This window comes from Xenopus laevis, chromosome 6L (assembly GCF_017654675.1).
Source record: "Xenopus laevis strain J_2021 chromosome 6L, Xenopus_laevis_v10.1, whole genome shotgun sequence".
Lineage (NCBI taxonomy): Eukaryota > Metazoa > Chordata > Amphibia > Anura > Pipidae > Xenopus > Xenopus laevis.
Window position 1 is genome coordinate 68075582 of NC_054381.1, and position 25244 is coordinate 68100825.

General features: G+C 35.3%; 1 protein-coding gene across 5 annotated transcripts in view; it reads right to left on the minus strand.

Annotated features, from left to right (window-relative positions):
- Window positions 1–916: 916 nt before the first annotated feature.
- The window catches only part of septin7.L (septin 7 L homeolog), a 54327-nt gene continuing 29999 nt past the window's right edge, over window positions 917–25244 (minus strand). For 3 of the 5 annotated variants that reach the window (XM_018266501.2, NM_001092714.1, XM_041565449.1), the window contains 11 exon segments: window positions 24265–24365; window positions 21935–22069; window positions 18863–18980; window positions 16125–16217; window positions 15429–15525; window positions 12357–12408; window positions 10188–10313; window positions 7466–7486; window positions 4633–4768; window positions 3108–3247; window positions 917–1982 (listed from right to left, as the gene is read on the minus strand). In XM_018266501.2, coding sequence (XP_018121990.1) covers window positions 1943–1982; window positions 3108–3247; window positions 4633–4768; window positions 7466–7486; window positions 10188–10313; window positions 12357–12408; window positions 15429–15525; window positions 16125–16217; window positions 18863–18980; window positions 21935–22069; window positions 24265–24365 — 1059 coding nt within the window. In that variant the 3' untranslated portion in view covers window positions 917–1942. 5 annotated transcript variants of the gene reach the window in all.

The following is a 25244-nucleotide window of genomic DNA, read 5'->3' on the forward strand; positions in this document are numbered from 1 at the left end:
AAAAGCAGCTTTATGCAAACTTAGGTCTGGATTTCTATACAGGCACATGTGCCAGCTTTAGGGGAGTGGCCCACAAAATCATTTAAAAAAAAAAAAGTTTCTTGCCATTTGTGTAATGGGGAAGTTTAGTTGCTTGTGCTTAATCTGCTACAGTATGGGCAATAAATTGTCCAAAGTCACATTCTTAGCAGAATTAATGTAAATTGTAGGTTGTAAACCCATACGCATCTCATAGTTCCCTTGTAATCCATGTGTCTGAACAGTGGCTATTTACAGTACTCCCAACAAACTAACATCCTATCTGCCATTATTATTACCTTGATCCCCAAACAACACATTGCTCACCAAACCCTTGGCTGTTACCCTCAGTTGCCTCAAAGCAGGTGTTTATTTTGAATTCCAGGCTCGGAGACAAGTTTTGGTTGCAAAAAAACCAGATGTACTGCCAAACAGAGCATTCTTTTTAACTGCCAGTTCACATAGGACCCACCAAATAGCAAATCACATCCCTCATTTGGCATGTGATTTTCACTTTTTTCATGCTTGTGTTGGTTTCCCACCTCTTTTTACAATTGAATGTGGCTCACAGGTACAAAAGGTTATCTGTTCTCTGCTACATGAACACATTCCTTTTACCCCCATGGCTACATAGAAGATTTATATAGACAGTAGCAAACTCTACTTTTACTATTTTAGGGTAACAGTCAATTATATTTAAAGGCATAAAATATTTACTTTTGGCGTTACTGGTCCTTTAATTCATAATTATTGCCATAAGGGCAAGGTTTACCTATTTTTTTTAATTTATATTTTTTTTTTAAAATCTTGCATATCCAAACGTATAAAGTAAAACTGTAAATATATTTACAGCAAGCGATAGCATGCAAGAACAAGATACAACTAATTACTTGCAGTATTACATCACAACATTGTTTATTATGTGACTTTGTACAATACAAACAAAAAAAAAAATACAGAATTGCAGTATATGACACGGCTAAATGCAAAATTGTGATGTTCCGCTTCTTATTAGGCAATTATTTCATATCTATTAAAACATAAAACAGACTGCACAGAAAGGTAGAACAGACTTGTTAATTTGACCTAGAAATGATCAATAAAGAATCATTCCTGCTGCCTTACCAGAAAAAATAAGGAGGGATTTAGAAGTTAAGGATGGAGGAAAGTTGTACTCAACGTTTCATACCACAACAAAATAAACTACACTTTAATTCAAAAGGGCCAATACTTGGAAGAAAAATATCTAAAGTAAATGTTATTACAAAAGGAAGCAGAAATTAGATTTTCCTGGCTAAAGTATTAACTAAATGGAAATAGCATATACGTAAAGATTTCACCAAACACAACAGGGTGATTGTATATAAAAAAAAAACAAAAAAAAATAATAAAAAGGAAGAAAAAGCATTTTGTGCACTTTAAAGGCTATATTCCCAAGTGTGGAATTAAACAATGGAAGTGTCAAAATTATGGGAAAGATGTAAATTACAATAAACCGTATGTATGGAAGTCTTGCATTATATAAGCAAGTTAAAAGATGCAAGTATGGCATTTTATCTTCATTGTAAGCCAGAGTCCATGTATTGTGGAGTATCCTGCAATCAGCCCCAAGACCTTAGTCATACAAGAGGAAAATGCTTTATCTTGTATTTAAAATGAAGACATCTGTTAAAAAGAGATAGAGAGGAGAAGGGGAAGCAATCACTTGCAGTATATAGTTCTCCAAGTATGCAAAACCTCAGACAATTCAAGGCATGGTTAATCTCCCTCAAGAATAATAAAAAAAGGTCATGCTGTTTAACATCCAACATTTATGGATGCAACTGGTTTCAAAAGTGGCAGAATGGTTCCAACAAACACTGATGTCTGGGCTGGCAAGTTGGCAACTTATAAAGTATGACAAAGTGGTGCTCCAGGAATGTTTCTAAAATATCTTCCCTTTCTTCTTGTTTTTCTCCAAAGTCCTGGGTAGAGAAGCAAGATAAATAAGTAAACGAATACATGGAAAGAGAGAAAGGCAGTCGTAATAGAATTGCAAAAATAAATATTGCACTATGAAATTGTTACTAAATGTACCACTGTCACAATATATTAAATATGGTCAACAACGTGAGTAAACGCAACCTGGCCAGTTTCTAGACCCATATTCCATTCAATTCGATTTCCAACATGTAATTTGTTAAATAAGGTTTATGTTCCTAAAGGAATCTTTATATTGGAGAGCAGTAGGTTCTCCTAGCAAAAGGAGGGGCACTTCAAGTAGCTGCCCATTGTTTCTTTATGAATAGATTATGATTTTAAATACTTTGTGATGAGCACAAAATTTGTCCACATAATTCAGACTTTGCTAAAGAAGCTGCTGAATTATCCTTACAGATAAAACACTGAGCTAAGAGTTAAGGGAATCAAAGGCAACTTATACTAATATCGTTTTTGCCAACACTGCCAATAGAATTTAAGATGCTTTTAGGCCAAGATCTTCATGGATAGTAAACATGACCACAGATTTTACTTTTGCAATATGCCTGTCCTCTCAGCATCTCAGTCTGAGAATTCTTCAGGACTGAAATGTGTATGTTTAAAACACTTTCATTTATTGTGTTACAGTTCCTTTAAAGTAATTAAGGTATGATGCATTGTTTTTCTTTACTGGTAAAACTGGTGTGTTTGTTTCAGAAACACTACACTACCAAAGAAAAAAAACATGGCAGCACCTTGCTTCCTGGAATAGTACACTGGGCTGGTGCACTTTTTCAAGAGAAGTGCTGGCCTGGGTTAGGAGGTGAGCAACTACAATTACTAGGTGCCCAGTTGTTACGTAACAACTGGGCACCTACAGAGATTTTGTCTTTACTTCTCCTTAACTAGGCTAAATTTGGATGGGTTTAAATGTCAATTTGGATGGGTTTAAATGTTTCAAGTTTCAGCAATACATTTGACACGTTTTATTATTTAAATGCTAAAAACTATAAATACAGGGTTACATTCTTGTTTTATATAGTTTCTCTCTTTTACTATTAAGTCTATTATATAATATTTGCAGTGAAAGAAACTAAAACACATATAATATAAGAGAATATGGATGTTACCTGGAAGTGTTTTGCTGTTCCAGTATACGTTGTTGAGTTTCCCAGTTTACTTTTTCCTCCTCAAACTGACGCCGCTTCTCCTCTAATTCTTTGTGTTGAGCTTCTAGATTCTTTTTCATCTGTTCGTGGCGTCGCTGAAGCTACAAGATAGGTAAACCAAGTAAAGAAAGTTCAGGCTCAAACTGTATAAAAATAAAGCGCTAAGGGTAAGGCCAGACAAAGAGATTCAGGGAGATTTTGTCGCCTGGCGACTTATCGCCACGTCTTGTGCGCGACTATCTCCCCGAACTGCCTCAGCGGTTTTTCGCCATAGGCTACAGCGCAAAATCGCCTGCGCTAATGCACACGCGGCAATGCGTTTTCAATAGACGCCCGAAGTTGCCTCACTGAGTTCGGGGAGATAGTCGCGCAAAAGACGTGGCGATAAGTCGCCAGGCGACAAAATCTCCCCAAATCTCCTCGTCTGGCCTTACCCTAAAAAGTAGAAGGCAAAATACCATGAAAGAAAAAGCAATAAGCAGTAGTAAGATTAATAAAGATAGTTGGAATAAACGAACAACACAGGCAGGATTAAATAACCTAAACATTCTTTAAATAAACACAGGCTATAAAGAATAAATTAAATCCAGTGTGGAAGATAATCCTGTCTCTGACAAACCAGAATCTTGAAAACAGCCTTAAAGCCCACAGTGTTGAATGTATTCTTCTATGGTGTTTTCCTGGCAGTGGATACCCTCCTGAATGTGACCATGCAGTAGTTTCACACAAATAAAATTTCCTAAAACTAGCAGTGAAAGGTGGATTTTGACCAGAAAACAAATTGTTGAAATCTTTGTATAACTGCTACTTTACAAAAAAAAGATGCACAAAAAAATGGGCACTTTCCCTGATCTGGAAACCCCAAGGTTTCAAGCATTTCAGATAACAGATCCCTTACTTGTACAAATAAGCACTCAGGATACATTTTATACCCCAATACTGGCTGATGAGCAATGGAAAACTCCATTTAGGTGTAATTGTACTTAGTCCTTTTTCCAACTCCTTCCAGCAAGCCAAAGAACACTGCATTTTTGCCAAGTGATTTAAAGCTATTTGGAGCAGAGCCCTTTTTACCACTGGTTGCTTTTCTATGTAAATCTGTGTGTTGTATGCATAATGTATACACTTATTTATAGCACAGCGCTGAAAAGTCTAATGCCTGTCAGGGGCTGCTGTAAGATGTCATAGTAACTATTTAGTGGGCTGGTGGGAGGCCGTTTGGGCATCTGTGTACCTGAAATGCCAGGGCCTACTTTGAAATCCCAGTCCAGACCTGACTACATATACATAAAGGTTAGTAGCACTTTTAATGTGCATACAGAACAAGACTGCAGGGATGGAGAATTTGCCAAAGTCTGCCAGACCAGGACTAAGGTAATTTATTTCACCACATGCTCTATTGCAACTGTGTACTTCAATGTGATTTATGACAATTAATTTTATACTATGCCTTTTTTAATTGACCTGAAACAAGGCTATTTATTACCTCTGCTTCAGAGTCCTTAAGTTTCTGAACCTTTTCCTTGACCTTCATTTCAAAGACCTGTTCCATCTCCATCTCCATCTTCTTCATCTTCGCCACATGTTCCCGTCTCTCTTCTTCCATTTGTGCCAGTGGGCTCCTATAATACAACAAAACTCATAAATAATTTAAAAACTTCCAAAAACCTAGACAATGCTTGAATAAGACAGAAAAGAACAAGTAATGAGAGATGGCATGACCATGAAAAATGATCAGAATGAACTATGACCAGTGGAAGCCAGGACCTGCAATCTCTTGTTTAGAAAAGAAAATGTTTTGCTGTACTCCACAGAGGAGGAAAACAGCATTTATTTAAGGTGAAACTGCAGTGAATGTTCTCATTCCATCACCACAACTTCATGTGGAAAAAGTCAAAATCTACTACTCATTGAACAGCCTAGACTGCAGCCAGTAAAAGTATGTAGAACAATTGTGAACAGTGAAAGCCTGATCTAATTGCCCACAGTTACAAAAGTTAGCCACATGAATCAGCAAAAAATGGTTTAATAAATGTATGATCTGTACTCTATATTTGTGATACATTAAGTAATTTGGTCTACCCCACCTTGGCCTTTACTCATCTCTTGGAAACACAATCTTTGCACGTTAGGTCAACTGGAAAACTCTACTTGTGTAATTCCAAAAGAATACAATAGCTTAAACATTCAATTGCTAGCCTAACAAGCAGCCCATTATGGGTATGGCTATTTTTAAGCAAGAGAATTCAGAGTATCCCTTAGGGCAGAGACACACGCTGCTATATTGGGAGATTAGCCGCTCAGTGACAAATCATTTCTTCTTCGGCCGATTTTAGCTTATTAATAATAAAAAAACAAAAAAACAATTTAATCGGATTGCAAAAAAACAATAAAATCCCTAAACACTCAAATTTTTCTGGATTTCCCCCCCAAATTGCTTGAATTTTCCACGTTTTTTCTCGAAAAGGTCAGATTTTCAGGTTAAACCCATCGCAGACCACAAAAACATCAAATTGAGATAGGTGCCTCTCCCATTGACTTATACAGGACCTCGACAGGTCTGAGATGGCGGATTTTCGGATTCTGGCTTTTTGCAGCATCAGGGTATAATAAGCCTCAAATATTTCTAATTTTTCAAGATTTTAACATTCGGATTTTAATAAATAACTCCCTAAGGTTCAGATCTGTGCCTGTCTGTCATTAAGTTTTCCAGTTGTTTTGCTCCCCTATGCTGAAGGTCTGGGGCATGGGCACCTGGACCCACTATTTAATGTGGTAAGCCTATAATACAGTTCAGTAAACTGAGTTTTTTCCCTTCCCTCTGATGTATTACCCTTAAACTGACCTAACTATATATATATATATATATATATATATATATATATATATATATATATATATATATATATATATATATATATATATATATATATATATATATAAATACATAAATACAAGAGTCCTCTGCACTCAACCCATTATCAATATATTTAAGACAGACATTTTGTTTGTCCATATATTGCAATATATATATTTTATATATATATATATATATATATATATATATATATATATATATATATATATATATATATATATATATATATATATATATATATATATATATATATATATATATATATATATATATATATAAATAAACACATTACAGAAAACTTACAATCCATATAAAAGTAAGTGCCCCCTTTAAAAATGTGTCATTCATTGCAATGTTGGCATCAAATTGTGAAAAGGTCCAGGTAGTTTTTTCTCAAATATAAGTTCAAATTCCTTTGGCTGAAAATGACTGCTATTTTTAGAACAAAGCATTATGTAACAAAAAGCAAGAATCCTATCTGAAACCCACTGGATTAAATCACTTGCAAGACATCCGGTCCTTTAACAAAGATCAGAAATCACTACTGTCTAAAAACTCTATAACATATAAAAGAAAGTGATGCCCAGTTGGTTAAAGAAGGTCATACAAGGGCCAACCTGTCTGGTAATCTGACTGATAAAGCCTGTGGGTCGAATGGATGGAAACATTACATCTGGCCACACATATATTTGCCCACTTTTCTATTATTCTTATTTGGGCATTAAAACGAGCAGCCTTTCCTCTTCATGGCCTTTCAGGAGACAAACTTTTCATCAGGAGCATAAATCTGGCCACCTGAGGTAGCAGACCTAATTTTGTCCCCTCATTTCCCTCCATTGCTAGGTGTTACTACAATCTCTACACTAAAAGATAAATTAAATTCAGCTCTAAAAGTTACTTTGCTCACCTTCCCTCATAGGAGAAAGGCAATGCACCAATCAATAACTATTATCTGCCCACCCACTTACCTCCGTTGCTCAGAACAGAGTGAGGCGAGAGAATGGATACTAAAAAAAGAAACGCATGAATTTGCATGATGAATTTAAAGTTTTGTGTGAGGGCTGGATACCAGGAGTGTGTCTATGTGTGGTTAGTGAACCAAGGCCATGCAAGACATTTTCAGATAAAAGCGGCAGTATACTTAAAATACATTTTCAAAATCAACTACTACATTTATTTGACTGATGTATATAAATGCTACAAGATAAATTTTAGTAACCTGTTGAAAAGCAGCGGAAGAAAACAGGTTTCTGGCAATAAACCAACCCCCCCCTTAAGAAACAAATTCCACTAGAATTCTAGAAATTTTTACATGTGGTGTTTCCTTCATACCGTTTGCTATTAATTAACTTTCACCATTACGTCTCTTTTTGATAACTTAACAGAGGATTAAAACACTTAAAACTTTGAAAAAAAAATAAAATGAAAAAGGACCACTTACATGCCTTCACCTGTGTCATATCTAAAAAACAAAACAACACACACACAAAAATACAGGCTTAGCATGCATAAATTAAAAACATACCAAAAAGCAATTAAAAGCTTTAATTTTTCATGTAGTGTTTCAAAGAAAGATTAAATTGATTACAGAAAAGGGCAAACAGTGTTAAAGAAGGTAGTAAGATAATAGGACAGGCTTTTGTATTTTAGATAGTTAGGCAGACCAGTTTAAAGTAGCAGATCACTGAGGGCAGCACCATCAGTAACATGCATTACTAATGTTTTATACTCCTTAAATATTTATGAGCTGTTAGAATTTATGCCTGGAGAGAAAACACTTGCAGCATGTTAAAGATGCTGATGAATGCTTTAAACTGTGTTAGCATGTGCAGTATAACAGACCAAAACAAAGCAATAAAGATCACACTAAGTAAAACGAAAGTAAAAAAAAAAAAAAAAAAAAAAAAGTAGTGAATATTGCCGTCTCTATATATTAATGGGTTTGTTTTTTTTTTTTAACAGAATGTCTAGGGTTAGCACATTGAAAACATGTTGGTGTCAAACTTAAATTTATTTCCCCTGCCTTTCAAAAAACCCTACCATAAGCACTGCAGTAGAGCTAGGGTTGCCACCTTAAAAATACCAGCCTTCCTATATTTTTTACACATTTCCCCTATTAATACCATTGGGATCAAGTTTATTTTTTACCGGCCAGGCCGGTAAAATACTGGGCAGGTGGCAACCCTATTTACAGTAGTGATACTTTTTAGTGGTATGAACCACATTCTTAGCAACCTTGCCTAGTCCCCCATCATCCTCAAACAAATACTCACCTTGTTTATTACAATGGCCAAAATGTATTTTCTATTTCATTAACTATCAGTACATTCCCGGATGGTCCAGCAGTATGGTTGAAATCAGTCAAACTGCATGACTAAATCTGGGCATGTATGGCCTGCTTTGATAACCAACAATTGGATCATAGGAAAGGGGAGTGTCTAAAGCAGCTACTCGATTAACCTCCTGCCTTTTAACAAATACTACAATATGCACTGCAGTTTTCAGAAATGATACCTTTCTGAGGTACTCACACCATTCTAAGTAGCCTTGTCTACAGTACCCACTCACCTGGTCTATTACAGTGGCTGGAATGTATTTTTATTAAGCAGCTCTTAGTTCAAAAAGACACCTGACTGCTAGTCAGCATTCATATTGCTCTGAAGCAGGTACACTGGAGAAATGTTAGTAAAAACGTATTCTCTTTGTGTACAAACCTACTATATGCAACACACGTGAATGAAAAAAACAAACAAATTACTATGAGTAAGACATCTGTGTGTAACTATAGAGGAAGCAGACTGTGACTGCTGGGGTGCTTAGAAGTAATGATGTGTGGGTACCAGCCTGTTGGGCGAGTTCAGGTCATATAGGGGGCATAATGGGACACAGATTATTAACTTGTTTCAGAATATGACTATGAAAAGTCTTACTCCCAAGGTTTAGGGCAGCCCAAAATAATTCTTCTAGTTAAGTCACTGAAGTCAATCCAATGTTAAATTTAAAGATTTTGTAATATTAATCCTTGTAAATGCTTCATTATAACAAGGATGTATAACTGTGCAGCATATCTCGCATATAAACCTTCTAAATAACAGCTCAAAACACATTCATAATTTAGTATAGTTGCGCCATAAAGATTGTATTTTTGCATATTTGTCAAAAAAAGAAAAAAAAAAGGATGTACTGAAGCTTCCACACCATGCATGCATGCATTCTGCACAATTAAATCCTAAAACATGCAGGTGAAATTGTCCTTAAAGACCACTATATATTCAATTTGTATTTTCCTATTGTCTTATAGACGGTACGGTTTTTAATTTCTTTTTATTTATTCGATTTACACAGGTAGCACTACAATGCACTGTGCTGTTTGCAGGTGTTGCTATGACAACGTGTGAACGGTTTTGGCACCATTTTCATAGGGAAGAGTATTCATGGCTTTGTTAGTCTACTGTACTCAATGCATGTGACTGAAAAATTGGATCAATTATCTTTTTGATGAATTAACTTGTTACATGACCTGATGAATGTGGTACTATGTGCTTTAATGCTTGATACTTTACCTGTACCCAGGCCACTGAATGTGAACTAAAGCTGCAGCATGGTGTAACACCAAAGCAACCAACAGCTGCTAATGCAAAAAGCCTCACAGACTTTAATATTTTATATTATTATGATTTGTTTAACAAACTGGCATAACAAGAGGCATCAGCTAAAGTTGGATTTTCAAGCTTGTGTTCAGACATCTAGCAAGTGCCCTTTCGTCTACATATGGGAAACGGTTCAATTACATTGCCTGCATTTCTCCCACACTTCTTGTTTAAGTAAACTTGTGTCATTCCCTCATGTAGCCATATTCCATACAAATACACTGCAATTTGGAGGGTGCTTCCTGTAACCATCTTAAACCAGATAATATGCTGAATATTCAGCTATGGTAACGTTACTTAATATAATTGCAAATCTTGTGCAACTCTTTAGAGATAGGGATGTAATCAATCATGGCAGGAGGAGTGAACTGTAGTGCATGCACAATGAGAGAAAGAGAGGTGATCTGAGAAGTGTGAAATTTATGTTGAAAAGAATGAATATTGTAAAAAGTTAGATGAATGGAAAACTGAGATGTTACACAGAACAGAGTATATGTAGTGAATGGCACTTACTTTGTTAATTGCCCTTTGTTCTTATTGTTATCAACGCCATTATAAGTCACGGCTGCCAGTTTCCTGCTCCTGTAGTTCTCGTAATGTACATTGTTGGTCACATCCTTGAGATCTTGCATGTGAGTTCTAACAAAAACAGAGAAAAATGTTTTGTCTAGCAAAAAGCTAGGGGAACAATAATTTTGGAGAACAGGGCAAAGAGTTAAGATTGAAATGACTCCATGTTTGGTCCTTGCAAGGTAGATCATTAAATTATCTGTGCACTGGCAATCTATCTTTCTCGCAAGTAGCAAACATGTAGTAGCATCAAGTTCTGTTTGTCTTGTTTAGTGTAAGAAATAACAAAAACCATAGAGAGGCCAAAAGTATGTCCAGCACAAGCCCAATTCATTGAAAGCATATTGGGTATATTACCCTTTCAAGAATGGAACAGTCCAATGATATATGCTTCTTTGCTTGCCAATAAGATCATTTAATACCCTTACTTCCCACATACTGGAGGCAAATAGGCTGCAAAATTGGACAGTGCTCCAGAACTGCTATAAACAAAATGAAATATCTCAAAAGGGCAGAGGCACATGTGATGTTTTATCATTGTTATTTCTGGAGAGAGCGCACAAATAGAGCATCAAGACTTGTTGCAAATAGCTTGCAAACAGCAGGGTTTAACATTTTAGGATCATGTACAAAGTACAGTTTTATCACAGAGGACCATCCTGTAATTTGGATTTCTGGATATTCAGTTTTCTGGATAAGAGATCCCATACCCCCAAGTAGCTGCTAAGTAAGCCCACAGAATATCAATACAGGACTGCAGAACACTCAGATTCTCATTGTGCAGGGTACTACCTATATGCTGGTATATATATCTCCTTTTGGAGGTGATAAGGAGCTTGAACCAGCTTGACTACTTAAGCAAGGCAATCAGGCTGAGCCAATACTACCTTCAAGAGGATTTTTTGACAAATAACTATATATTCTGCTTTATAGGTTTTTCATTAGGTAAGCCAATGGGAAACATATAAACCCTCATGAGCCTTTAACTCTAGAATTTCAATCGTTTAAGTTTTTGCATTTTGCTGATTTTTTTCCTCACTTGTGCCAATGCTGAAATGTAAAATAAGCATACCACTCAAAAAACACAAAAATGCCAAAATGTTTTTTCAATTAATCTGTGCAAATGCAGCATGCTTATTTTCAATAACACTTTTCATGATAACCATACACATTCAGTGCAATGATTCTTGACAAAACAGCTAATTTGCACAGTTTAAAAAAACAGTTAAAAACTAGGCTGTAGTTGCCGCTTCCAAAGCTAAGATTAGGAAATTGGCCAAACCTGTGCAACTGGAGAGGCGGGGGGGGGGGGGGGGACCAATATTACGTTTAATAGTGATGCTATGACTAGATTAAATAAAGATTATGTACTGATAATAATTGCCATTTTTTATCCTACAAATCACTAGGACCAATAACTGGCAGTAAGTTAGGTAATGCTGAATTCTGCCTTTTACAAATCAATCAAGTCACTTTCACGATCCTAACATAGAAGGTAATACAAAGTCTTACTTGATAATCAATCTGAGGTTGAAGGGAACAATAAAACATTTGCTTTTACATTCTTCCAATTTTGGGAGGATGGAATGGTACTTTGAATGATATTTATATTTAATGGTTTGTGCTCTTCCTTGTTGCCAGGAACACTGGCTGCGATAACCAAACTGAATTTTATCATTTATGTATTATAACCATTCAACCCAAAATCACAGAGGGAGCCAATTTGCTAGATTGTGATTCTAACTGCTAAATTAGCACCTCAACCAGCAACAGCAAAATATACTGTACTGAACAGCTGTGCACTTTGCTGAGCTGCTAGTTTAGACTTCTTCCCAAATATCATCTGATTCTTATATTGTGTTCTGCACCCCTTCATTTGGTGCAGGGGACAATTTGGAAGAAGTGTCACACTCAGCAACAACGTTGAGTGTTGAGTCCTCGATTAGCAATTGGAATCACTATTTCTTCTGATTTTATGTTGCATTGTACTTAAAATTAACTTGTTAGAGGGGCAGGACACCACAAAAAATTGAAGGTCAAATGAATTACTTTAGTTGCTTTCATATCTAAAGCATGACATATGTCTAGTCCACACAACAGTCTTCCGCTTACCTTATCAACATGTTTCGCAGAATGGTGAAATCACAGTGTTCACCATTTTCCACTAGAAAACACAATTAAAGTTAAATTAAAAACAATTCTTCAGCAGAAAAGCAAAAATGGAGAGCATGTACTATAAATTGCATATGAACATTACGGTTGACAGTGTATTTGATATTCCCTGAAGCAATGTCCACAGACATTATCTGCCTTATGTATTAGATTAAGTGGGAAAAGGTTTCATTAATTAGGCTAACCCATTGCATAATTGTAGTTGCAAATTGGCCTCATAACCTGCTTTTTGGCACAAGAGAATACAGATTCAAGCATCAGGGTCTTGATTTCAGGGTGTGCTATCTGCTCACTTATATATATTATAACACCAGATAACAAAACTACTACCTCAGTCACTCAGATTATAACTATTTGGGTGTTTGCATTTGGGTCATGCAGTCTCACCACATTGCACTCGGTATTTAGTCTATAATTTATATTTAATTTTAATTTTTCTCACAGCCACCTGATTCAATAAATTAGAACCACGTACATGTATGCAAATTAATTATCTTTAATACAAAGACCACATTTAAATTAATAACACAATTAATCATTATTAATTAAGTGCCTAAATTCATATTGGGTTTAATAACTGGAACTGTTGATCATTAGTATAAAAGTTCAAGATTAGTTGGTAGTAAATTCATCTGCCATAAACCAGTTAGTAGAAACATTTTGATTCCTTAATTGGTTAATTTGTTAATGTCCCAGAAAAAGTTCATAGATTTTCCAAGTGATGAGTTAAGAAAAAACACTGAAGGAACGCTAACTTCGTTTAATCCCTCCTCTTGCCAATATTAATTTTATAGATTTGCCAATTGTTTGTGCTGCCACTTTAAGCACTCATCTTTTCAGCTGGAAATGAAGTGGAAACAATTGTATCAACGTATGGCAATAAATGTAACTTTACCATCCCTCTATTGCCAGCTAATTTAGAGATCCAGCCAGAACGCAACAAGGTACTGTGAAAGAAACTGTTGCTTGATATCCCGTTCCCAAGGCCCAAAGTTACTCGGAAAGAGCTGCACTTACACACACTTCTAGTGAAACAGCACATGAGTTACTGCCGGCATACATTACCGCTTCAGAAGTACTGCAGCATATTGCTTCCGGCTGTGGGCACTGTGGACTGCGCCCCTCTCTTTATCCAATTTTCGGGGCATTTACATCGCCAAATGTGGTTTTTGTATAAGAGATAATTAATTTGTATACATGTACGTGGTTCTAATTTATTGAATCGGGTGGCTGTGAGAAAAATTAAAATTAAATATAATAAATTATAGACTAAATACCGAGTGCAATTTTGGAGATAACTTTGTGTTTATACAACATTTTTTATCTCCTGCACCGCCCAATTAATTGAGTTGAGTAAGTCTGGTTAATATATATTAGAGAGTGCTGTACCAATTATATTTTCTAAGTCTCACCACATTGCCCTGTCAAATTTAGTTTCAGTAGACTGATGTCCCTTGTGGATATAAGCTTGTAACAGTTAGGTGTAAAAACACTGGCTTAGTTGTGCAAATATGCAAAAGGCGGCTGTTTCCCATAATCAAGACAGATTACTGTATCTAAAGTGTTTCACATGTTGTGATCCCTACCTGGATTACATGATATTTCCAAAATATTATATTATATTTTGAGTGAAGTTTAAATTATGCAAATTCAGTGGGGTAAGATGGAAGGTAACAAAAGTATAATCCGAGTAACAGTAATGTCTTAGTTAAGAAAAATTCAATAAACTATTTTTAAAAAACAAACATAAAAAGCTGACTTGCTAAAATATGTTTGAAGTAGCTTCTTCCAGTGCAGCTGTTTAATGTTCTATGCCAAATCTCAATTTCCTGTCTGCCAAACACATCAAAGTACTTCCTGTTCTAGCATTTTAAACAGTCTCAAGGAATGGCATACTTAAGTGAAAGTGCAAAAAAAAATAAATAAATAAACATACATTTTCTTTCATGTAATTGTACAAAATTTTTGGATCACAAAGATCATATTTGGAAGACTTGCTTAGTGTTAAAGTGTGTTTATTCATGTTGGTTTTGAATGCAGATGAAATTTACCTTAGATTAAAATACAGTAAGTGAGAAGCAAGGACCACAGCAGGAAATCAGCTGCAGCAAAACCCAAAAGTTTAAAAACCCGCCTCCCCCCAGCCTAATTGTTACCCCGGGCAAATGCCCCTAAGTCTTTACTTACCCCTCAGTGCAGATTCTGTCCAGTGGAGTTCACAGGCGCCATCTTCTTCTCTTCAGTAATCTTCGGAATGAGACCAGCGCATGCGCAGTTGTAACAATTTGCTGTTTCGTGACAACTGCGCATTCGCCTAAACTCGCGAAAATTGCCGAAGCACTGGTCTCATTTTGAAGATTACCGAAGAGGCTGAAGATGGCGCCAGTGAACTTCGATGCCTGAATCTGCACCGAACTAAAAAGTAGGAATGCACTGAATCCAGAATTTGGCGAGGATTCAGCCAGGATTTGCATATGCAAATAATGGATGGGAGGGAAATCGTATGACTTTTTGTCACGAAACAAGGAAGTACAAAATGTTTTCCCCTTCCCACCCCTAATTTGCATATGGAAATTGGGATTCGGTTGAATCTTTCACAAAAGATTCAGGGGTTCGGCTGAATGCAATAGTGGATTCGGTGCATCCCTAGTAAAAAGTTAGGGGCATTTGCCTGGGGTAACACATAGGCTGGGGGGAGGTCTAAGTAGGGTAGGTGGGTAGTTGTCTTGCATGACTAAATGAAACTTGTGTATTATAAAAAAAGAAAAAGAAAAAAAAAAAGAAAAAAAAAAGTTAAATATAGGTATATTAGAAGTCACCCAAGAGTTTATCCACGGTTTACCTTAGTGATTATGGACAAAAGGGTAATGCTGGCATGCCTGTGAGCTGAGAACAAGGTTTACAAATGTGAGCAGGATTTTAAGATTAAAAAAATTAAAAAAAAACAACTCACCCTCAGCAATTGTGTGAGCAGGATTTTAAGATTAAAAAAATTAAAAAAAAACAACTCACCCTCAGCAACTCCCCAAGGATACTGTCTTCCTCGTACTCTCTTGCCATTAACTTCTATGATAGTGTTACTTCCCACCACAGCAAGAGGTAGGCCATCCTAAAACCAAATATAAAGTTATTGAGTGAGAAAGGAATCCACCCGATAGTAGATATACAAATAATTAAGAAACAATACTGTAATGAGCAATTGTGCCCATCTATAAAAAATTCTTCATATACAGAAATGTATATAAGTAATTGTATTGCCTCAATACACCACATAATTTTGGGTAACTGATGCACAGGTTCTCAGTAAGGAACCTACAAAACAATGGTACATTTAAAAGCAAATTGTCTTATTGGTATGTGGTTCCTGTAATGTATTTAAAATGTAAGCAAAATATACAAATACACATTTAAATTACAGCTAGGGGGGAAAAAAATGTGCAACAAGGTTGCAGTGTGCATATATTCGTTTTTGAAATGTATTAAAACCGATTGTCTATGCAAGTTCAGTCTTATCGGGCAACGTCAGGATTTTATTTTATCCAGCAACCAGAATTGGTCTCAGTGTATGTTAGAGGCAACATCAAGCTAATAATTAGTTTATTTTAGTCTGGTTATAATTCTTATAAAAGCTTAATTTATTGATCAGTAGGTTCTGACCAAAACTAGGTCAAATGTGCCTTAAAACTATACAATATGCAATATGTATACCTTAATTTTTTTAACAAGTTTATTTTCTTCTTCATCGTCTGTTTCTGGAAATTCATAAATCTTGATTTTGTGCTCCTGAATTTCTTTCATTATCTAAAACACAGTAAAATTATTTAGAACACACAGAAAAAAAAACAACTCTTAGGGGCACATTCACCAAGCTCGGGTGAATGAATAGAGGGAAAAAAAATTGAATTTCTAGTAGTTTTTTGTGCTCCTCAACTATCGAATTGGTGTAAATTCGCCTGAGTAGAATGATTTGAATAGATTGAGCGAAAAAAGGCTGAGACTATTCGCCCATTCGATAGTCGAAGTACTGTCTCTTTTAAAAATACTTCGACTGCCTACTACACCACCTTAAACCTACTGAATTGCTTTAAAAGCCTATGGGAAAGTCCCATAGGCTTTGTTTCTAAGTTTTTGATCGAATAAAAAGGTATTCGATCGTGCGACTATTCGCCGGGCGAATATTCTCCCATTCGACAGCGCGTAAATTCGCCCAAATTCCCTATTCGATTCTATTCCCCAGTCGAATTTCGAGGGATTTAACCCCTCAAAATTCGACCCTTGATACATCTGCCCCATAGTATTGGACTAGAGGGCCAACTAGAGAACCTGACATTCAGGGCCCACAAAAATTAAATTAGGATTGTGGTAAATATTATTATAGTTATAGGAGGGAAATAAGCATCATATGGTATTGCTCTTGGCAGTAGCCAACTACCCTGGCAGGTCAGTCTATCCTTGGATCAAAAGCCCAAATCATCAAAACTTCAGGAAACAAATTATTGAACAATCAGAGAATTTACAGTATTAAATACATTTATGATAACTTTATAATTCATCAGACATGTTTTCAAGTCTGTGGGAAATTAATGTACTTGGTAACACTATGTATACACATTGTATAATATTATGGATACTTTGTAGAAAGTTAACAAATGTTAGGAATACGTATCAGTATATCATGCAATTTCCGGTGAGGCAAATAAGAAAGTGACTTTTGAAAGGGATTACTGGCCTATGAATCATAGAATAGTATGAAACATTCAGGCACCAGCGTTTGGTTCACTATGAAATACTTTGCTTTGAATGCCTGCTCTAAGGGTGGTCCAGTGTGTGAGCTGAAAATTTATCCTAAGAGTGAACTTCCATTTAGGATTAGCCAGTGGCACATACTAGTAAAAAGTATTATTATGAAAATAGTTAGAAGAAGCAGAGTTTTACATATGAACTATTTTATTCACTGTTTTTTTATAGATACCTACATTGTTTTTGTGTTTAATTTTCCTTTAAGCTTAAAGGGGTTGTTCACCTTCAAACAACTAGTTGTTTTCAGATACATCACCAGAAATAATGACTTTCCAATGACTTTCTATTTTTTATGTGTGACGGTTTTTCTAATATTGTAGTGTAAAGTGTAATTTCTCTCCTTCTGAAGCAGCTCTGGGAGGGGGGTCGCCGATCCTGTAAACTGTTCTAAATGGATACATTTAGTGGATACATTTCTTATCTTTGTCCCTGCTGAGCAGAATCTCTGGGTTTCATTACAGGCAGCTGTTAGAATTGATACAATTGTTGCTAATACTCCAGAGATGCTGCTGAGAAATGTATCAACTCAATGTTGCAAAATTGTAACAGTTTAGAGTCTGCGCTGAATTACCGAGCTGCCAGACTCAAACACCAGAGACACGAACATTCACGTTTACACTTAGATATTGGAAAAAAATTAAAAAATAAATAATGGAAAGTAATTGAAAAAAAGTCTATTTCTGGGGAACAATCTAAAAATAACTGAATTGAAAACAGTGTTTGGAAAGTGAACAACCCCTTTAACATGTAATATTTGAAACATTAATAAAATAGATGTTGTACTCTGACAGAGTGTTGCATGTGAATACGTTTTTAGCTTGTGGTAGAAACCAAACACTAAACTAAAAATAGGAGTCAGAGAAGGTAGGAATTGCAGAGCAATAATAAAAAAAAAAAGTTCTTATAGATGAGTTTCAGTAGATTGTTGGTGAAACTTTAATGTGCATCATGTTGCATAAATTCAATCTGAAAGCAGCCGTTCCAGGTAGCATTCACTTGAGAGAGATGCAGATGGGTTTCTATTTAGAATCTGAATTGCAGAATCTAAAGGGGAAACTTGCAGCATTTAGGGGAACTGCAAACAAGAGGGAAGACAGGCGGCTACTGGCAGAGGCCAGTAAAGTGGGAGTAAGAGATGGTACAGTCGATATATATACGTTTGTCAGAGTTAAAAAGGAAATTAAAAGGTGGAAGTGCTAAGTGGATTGGCTGGTCCACAGCTGGATCGTAACAACAGATTTGCCATTTTGGATGAAGATGTTGAGGAGGAAAGCTCTGAACCAAAATTAAGATCTTAATTAATATCTTAATACCTCTACCAAAAAATCATTTAAGCTTGAAATAAACAATTGCTTTGCCTCCAATAAGTAATAAATATCTAAGTCGGGTAAAGTAGAATGTACTGATTTTACAATGAAAAAGGAAATTTAAAATGTGAATTATTTTATTAAAATGTTGTCTATGGGAGATGGCCTTCTTGTAATTTGGAACTTTCTGGATAACCGGTTTCCAGGTAATGGATCCAACACCTGTATTAGTAAAATTAGAGCAGTAAGGTGGACACATATAGATTAAAAATGGCATCACTTCGGAACAGGATTCATATTACTTTATATTACTGAATATTACTTTATATTACTGGTCACCTGTTTTTTGAACTGTTGGCATTCTTCTGGTGTGAGAGTATCAGCTTTGGCAATAAGCGGAATGATGTTGACTTTCTCATGCAAACGTTTCATGAACTCAATGTCCAATGGCTTTAGTCTAAACAGAAATAAGTTACTTGTAAACATTGCAGTATATGTTGTAAAGGTCTTATTTTTTCTGTATAACTGACTTCAGCGACAATGTTAGAAGCATTTGTTTATCCCCATCTGTTCTTTCAGTTGCATTTGCAAATAACTTTTAAAGCCATTCAAAATGCATAATTAATGTACATTGAATAGTTGACTCAAAATATATTTTCTTTCATTATTATTGGAGATCTGCTTTAATATTGTTTCATATCTTCTATGGATCTTCAGTCATAAAAGACCATGGATGTTCAGAGTTACTGGGAACTACAGACACTTTAAAAATATAGTCTTAATTAAACTACAAACATTCTATGTCATGGAACAGAAGACCGTCACAATCTAGTGGTCTTTACAATTTAAAATGCAACTGAAGGCCATGAAAATATGCACATTGATTTATCTAAGCAAAATGGTACTTCAGAAAGACTTTGCCCTGTGAATCTTAAAGGAATGGTTCAACTTTAAGTTAACTTTTAGTATGTTATAGAGTGGTCAATTTGAAGAAACTTTGCAACTGGTCATCATTATTTATAGTTTTTTTTTTTTTTTAATGAGTTCTTTTGAAGTTCCATTTTTCAAAGGGGGTCACTTTTTTTTTTATAAGAGACAAAAACTCTTTAAGGAAACAAATGCAAAGTTATTGATACTTTTATCATTCCTCTTTCTATTTAGGCCATTTACCATTCATATTCTAGTCTCTTATTCAAATCAATGCATTGCTAGGGTCCAATTTAACATCCCCCACTACATTACAGGGAGGTGAATTGTGCATATAGTTCCCCACATTTCAAGAGGGGGATGTGGCATATATCAAGGAAAGGGTCTCAGGGGTTGTTCACCTTTAAATTAACTTTAAGTATATTGTAGAGAGTGATATTCTGAGACAATTTGCAATTGATTTTGTGTTTTTTATGGTTGCTATGGTGCAAAGTAGCCTAGCAACCATGCATTGATTTCAATAAGGGACTTGAATATGAATAGGAGAGGATCTGAATAGAAAGACAAGTAATAAAAAGTAGCAATAACAATAATATGTAGCATTATAGAGCACTGTTTAAGATGGGGTCAATGAACCCCATTAAAAGCTGGAAAGGAAGGACAATTAAAAAGTTGCTAAGAATTAGTCATTCTATAACATTCTAAAAGCTAACTTAAAGGTGAAGCACCCCTTTAAGATATGCTTGGGAAAGCTGGAATGAAGTGGCAACCTTGCATGAACAGCAAACTTTTAAGTGTTTAGTTAAAATGTCTCATGGCATAGCTCCATTTAAATATAAAATTATTTCATCTTTTCAAATTAATGTCATACATACATGTGCACCCTGCAATGAAAAAAAACTGAATGTTAACCATAAAAGTTTCTTGTAGACAGAAACATTCTAATATTTCAATTATTTCCTTACTTTTTTATTCATTTAATCAAGATCAAATCGGATCTATTAATTACTAATAAAGACTGCAAATATGAGTATCAATGTCCGCATCATACTAAAATTTAATTTTTACAATATGAACTATAAGGGGAAATAAAATGGCTGTGCTTTTCAGGCATAAAAAAAGATATATTATATAGAAAAATGTGACCTGCTATATATATTATTGAAATAAGATCAGAACATTTTTCATCACTTAATTTTTATTAAAGGGACAGTATAGTTTATTCAAGAGGGTAAAGAAACTTCAGAAAACAAAACACTGCATATGTTTTGTAATCAGTGATCGACTTTATTGCCAGTGGGAAAGCAATGGATCACATATATTAAATTGCCTTAAACATCATTAAAACATTAAATAATGTTGGGATCAAGTAAAAGGTACCGTTAGATTATTACAGAAAAAAAGGGAAATTGTTTTCCAATATTTATTTGATTAAAATGGAGTCTATGAGAGATGCCCTTCTCATAATTAGGAGCTTTTTGCATAATGGATTTCCAGATAAGGGATCCAATACCTGTAGTGTAAACGTAAAACAGGACAGCTCACTGTATTTTTGATTTGGGATGTTGCATGGCACGGACAGTATACTATCATCTGAATGCTGCAGGGGGACCTCAACTACCAACCACCATTGCGAATGAATGAATTAGTATGACTAGATAGAACATTGTGGACCAGTGTTTTAATGGTAGCTTTCCACTATGCCTACAAGAAATATTTAATTTAACCGCCTCCTTTTGCATGAAGTTGTTTGCACCTCAATAAAGACAGAAAAAAAAAGTGCTATTAAAGGCTTGTTTCACCTTTTAGTTAACTTTTAGTATGTTATAGAATGGCTCATTCTAAGCAAATTTTCAATTGGCCTTCATTTTTTTTCCTTATAGTTTTTGAATTATTTTCCTTCTTCTTCTGACTCTTTTCAGCTTTCAAACCAGAGTCACTGACCCCATCTAAAAAGCAAACGCTCTGTGAAGTAACACATTTATTATTACTCCTCTTTCTATTCAGGCCTCACCTATTCATAATGCAGTCTCTTGTTTAAATCAGTGCATGATTGCTAGGGTAATTTGGACCCTAGCAACCGGATTGCTGATATTGCAAACTGGAGGAGCTACTGAATAAAACAGCTAAATAATGTGAAACCCACAAATAATAAAAAATTAAAACCAATTACAAATCGTCTCAGAATATCACTTTTTACATCATACTAAAAGTTTATTTAAAGGTGAACAACCCCTTTAAGACAGCGTGAAGGCAGCACATGGCTGAGCCATGTAATTGTAGACAACTGTTTAAAAGTAAATTTCCATACTAACACAATAACTAACAATCAACAGCTTTGTCGACATAACTAAAACCATGAAATCCATTTATTTCACCTGTAAGGCAAAAAGAAAATATATTTCCTGCAAGGAGTCTGAATATATAGTACTGTATGTCCAATTATATTCAGTTTACAATATAACAAGTGTTTTTAATACTAACCCATGGCCTGAAGGGGCAATGAAATATAAGCAGCATTGCACACGGTTGTCTGGCATCTGCCTTCTGTTGACTCGTGATTCTGCATTTAGGTAGTCTTCAAATTTACTGTCAATGTAATCAATGACTGGCTGCCAACTGAAAAAAAGCAGAGTATTTACTGTGACTTCACAAAATATTTTTTTTCAAGAATATTTTAGAAAATCTACTTTATTTGTTGAAACAATGTTCACAGCCTACATCAAACCAGAAACACAATCATCTGTTTGAACAGTCGTGATCAAAAAGCATCTAAACCTCCAAAAATTAAATGAGGTAATCTTACTCAGAGTGCTTCTCTGAGCACTTTGAAACATTCATTTTCTATTTCTAGCAATTTCTGAAATATTTGTTTTAGCCAATATTCTAACTCTCTAAAGGTCAGCAAACCTAAAGTTAAATGACTGTACAGGAAGTGCAAGAAGTTTGTGCCACTGATACTCTTGACTTTCAAAAAAAGCTGTTAAAGCAAAAGCATGGTATTAGCAATCTAAAGCTGTGAATATTTTATAATTCACTAAAAATATGAATTTTATAAAAATTGCTAAAAAAACCTAAACTGGAGCAATCTGAATTAAAATTTGAAAACAAACACATCCAGCTGAAATCAAATGTCTACTAGAGGGCAAAAAAGGCAAGTGACGGCTGAAAGTATCCAACACAGATAGATGTATCTGTACTGTAATGATGCTGGTGATTTCAAGAGTCAAAATTTCTACAGTGAAGTTAACACTATATTACACTGAAACATTGCAAATAACCCATTCTTGCAATTAAAATTTTAACTTCCAAATCAGTTTTTTTTTTTAGTTTTAATAAGGATGTGTGAAAAGCCACCTTCGTTTATTATGCATGAAGCATTCAGGTAGCCTTCCTTTTCGGAGGTTCAGGGGGTACCTGATTTGCTCCCTGAGTATATATTGTATTTGGGTCTAAGGATCCCACTGCTTCTCATTATTTAATGTTATTTGGAATATCAGTACCCTATTTAGGACACGGGATATTGTTACTGTACCATGATTTATGTGTGTAAGAACCAGATTCAGACAATCTGAAATGACAAATGAGGCACTTTTTGAACTGCGTAGAAATCAGCTTTTACACTGAGCAGGATATCCAACTAATCATCCAGCAAAATTATCTTTTGGATATTATGGCTATGGCGTAGTAAATTGCACTGTTCAGACTGGGGGATGATAGGCCTCACTGCTTGCTGAATATTGGGTTATGGTACTTGTATGTTAACCAGAGACAGAGATATAATCCACATCATTCATTTTTAGCCCTACTTGTAGCATCAACTGAAATACCTAGAGTGCCTCTGGCCTTAGGGGCATGATAGTCAACTACAGCTAACAATAGCCCCTTCTCCACACTTTCCACCTATGGCAGATGTGATTCTGCTGGCAGCTATGTATTTAAGGGAACAGTAACACTATAAAATGAAAGTGTTTTAATGTAATACAAATATAATGTACTGTTGTTCTGGAAAAACTGGTGGATTTGATTCAGAAACTCAACTACAATTTATAAAAACAAGCTGCTAAGTAGCCATGGGGGGCAGCCATTCAAAGATGAAAAAAGGAGAGATGGTACAGGTTACATAGCAGATGACCGATAAACTCTATAGTATACAATGGGATTCTTCAGAACTTATCTGCTATATCTTATCTACTGTATACCCTGTGCTTGAATGGCTGCCCCCATGGCTACAGCAACTTGTTTATATAAACTATAGTAGTTTCTAAAGCAAACATCATGCAGGGCAACAACATAGGATATTGTCATTCTATTTAAAACAATTAAATTTTTTGGTGTTACTGTTCCTTTACGTAACGGGAGAAGTAAAGGCTAAATATGCAAAAAGCACTCCCCCGAGTCCCTTTGACAAAAACAGTTCCGGGACAGATGTATCCCTATTCGGGAGGATTCCATTGAACATCCTAAACCACACTCCTTGCATCAGTCTTTACAAAAGCAGCAGCAGACAGGAACAAGAGACTTAAAGGACCAGTAACAAAAAAAATTTTAAAAAGAAATTTGTTTCTACTTAACGAAAAAAAACACCAAGGCAGTTTTAACTTTAAATTCGCATAGTCTTTATTAAGAAATGAATTTCCGCCCTGTCGCGGTTTCTGAAGAGGAGCGCAAGCAGAGAATCAGTAAGTAATTTCTTATTAAAAACTTTGCGAATTAAAAGTTAAAACTGTCTTGGTAGAAACTAATTTTTTTTTTAAAAAAATTTATGCTACTGATCTTTTAAGCCAAAAACATTAGAAAAGATGAAACCTTACCAGTTGCTATTATCCACTGCATCTCCAAATCCAGGAGTGTCTACTATTGTCAAAAGCAGCTGAACTCCCCCTTCTTTGATAAGAACCTTCGACTGCTCAACCTAATAATGACAAGAAAATTAAACAAAATTGAAAATTCATATGGCATAAATTAATACAAACAACTATGAATGTCAATAATCCATACATTACTTAAAGGAACAGTTCACTGTGAAAACAAAAATTGTATAGATAGCCTGTAAAAAAATACTTTCTAATATAGTTATCCAAAAATGTAATCTAGCTGGAGTGACTGGATGTCTAACAGAACAGAACACAAAGCTTCCTGCTTTACAGCTCTCCAACTGAGTTAGTCAGTGACTTTAAGGGGGGCTACATGAAACATAACTGTTCAGTGAGTTTACAATTGATCCTCAGCACACAGCTCATATTCAAAAGCAACAGGTTATGACCCATGTGGCCCTCCTCCAAGTGTTTCAATTGGCCTCCCCACTTATCCATAAACCTATACAACCAACTACAGAATCTGCATTATTATTTCTACCTTACCCTTGATTACCAATAGTACAGATGCCAGCTGAGCTATAACTTTGGTTGGGCCCTTTTCTTTCTCTATGTTTAGTTGAAGAAAGGCTCAAGTATATAAAATGGTCAGCCTTTTGGATGACATAATTGAACAACATAAGGCTATACGGCTTTCACTTTTTAGATTAGTTCACAAAGAAGAGTGTCACAGCTATACCACAAGCTAGGTGAAATTAAAACCCATTGTGGCATGCATGCAAAAAAAATGCTTTGTACACTATAACATTTTTAATAAATTTACTTTCGAAGAAAAAGGCAATGTGAGTCACATGCTCCTTTGTCATGGCTTGAAAATCACTTAATTTTAATGAATGCATATCAGAAAGTTTCTTATAATTCTATTTTTGTTCACTGTGCAGGTGGGTATAATACCCATTCAAGGGACCATGTATAGC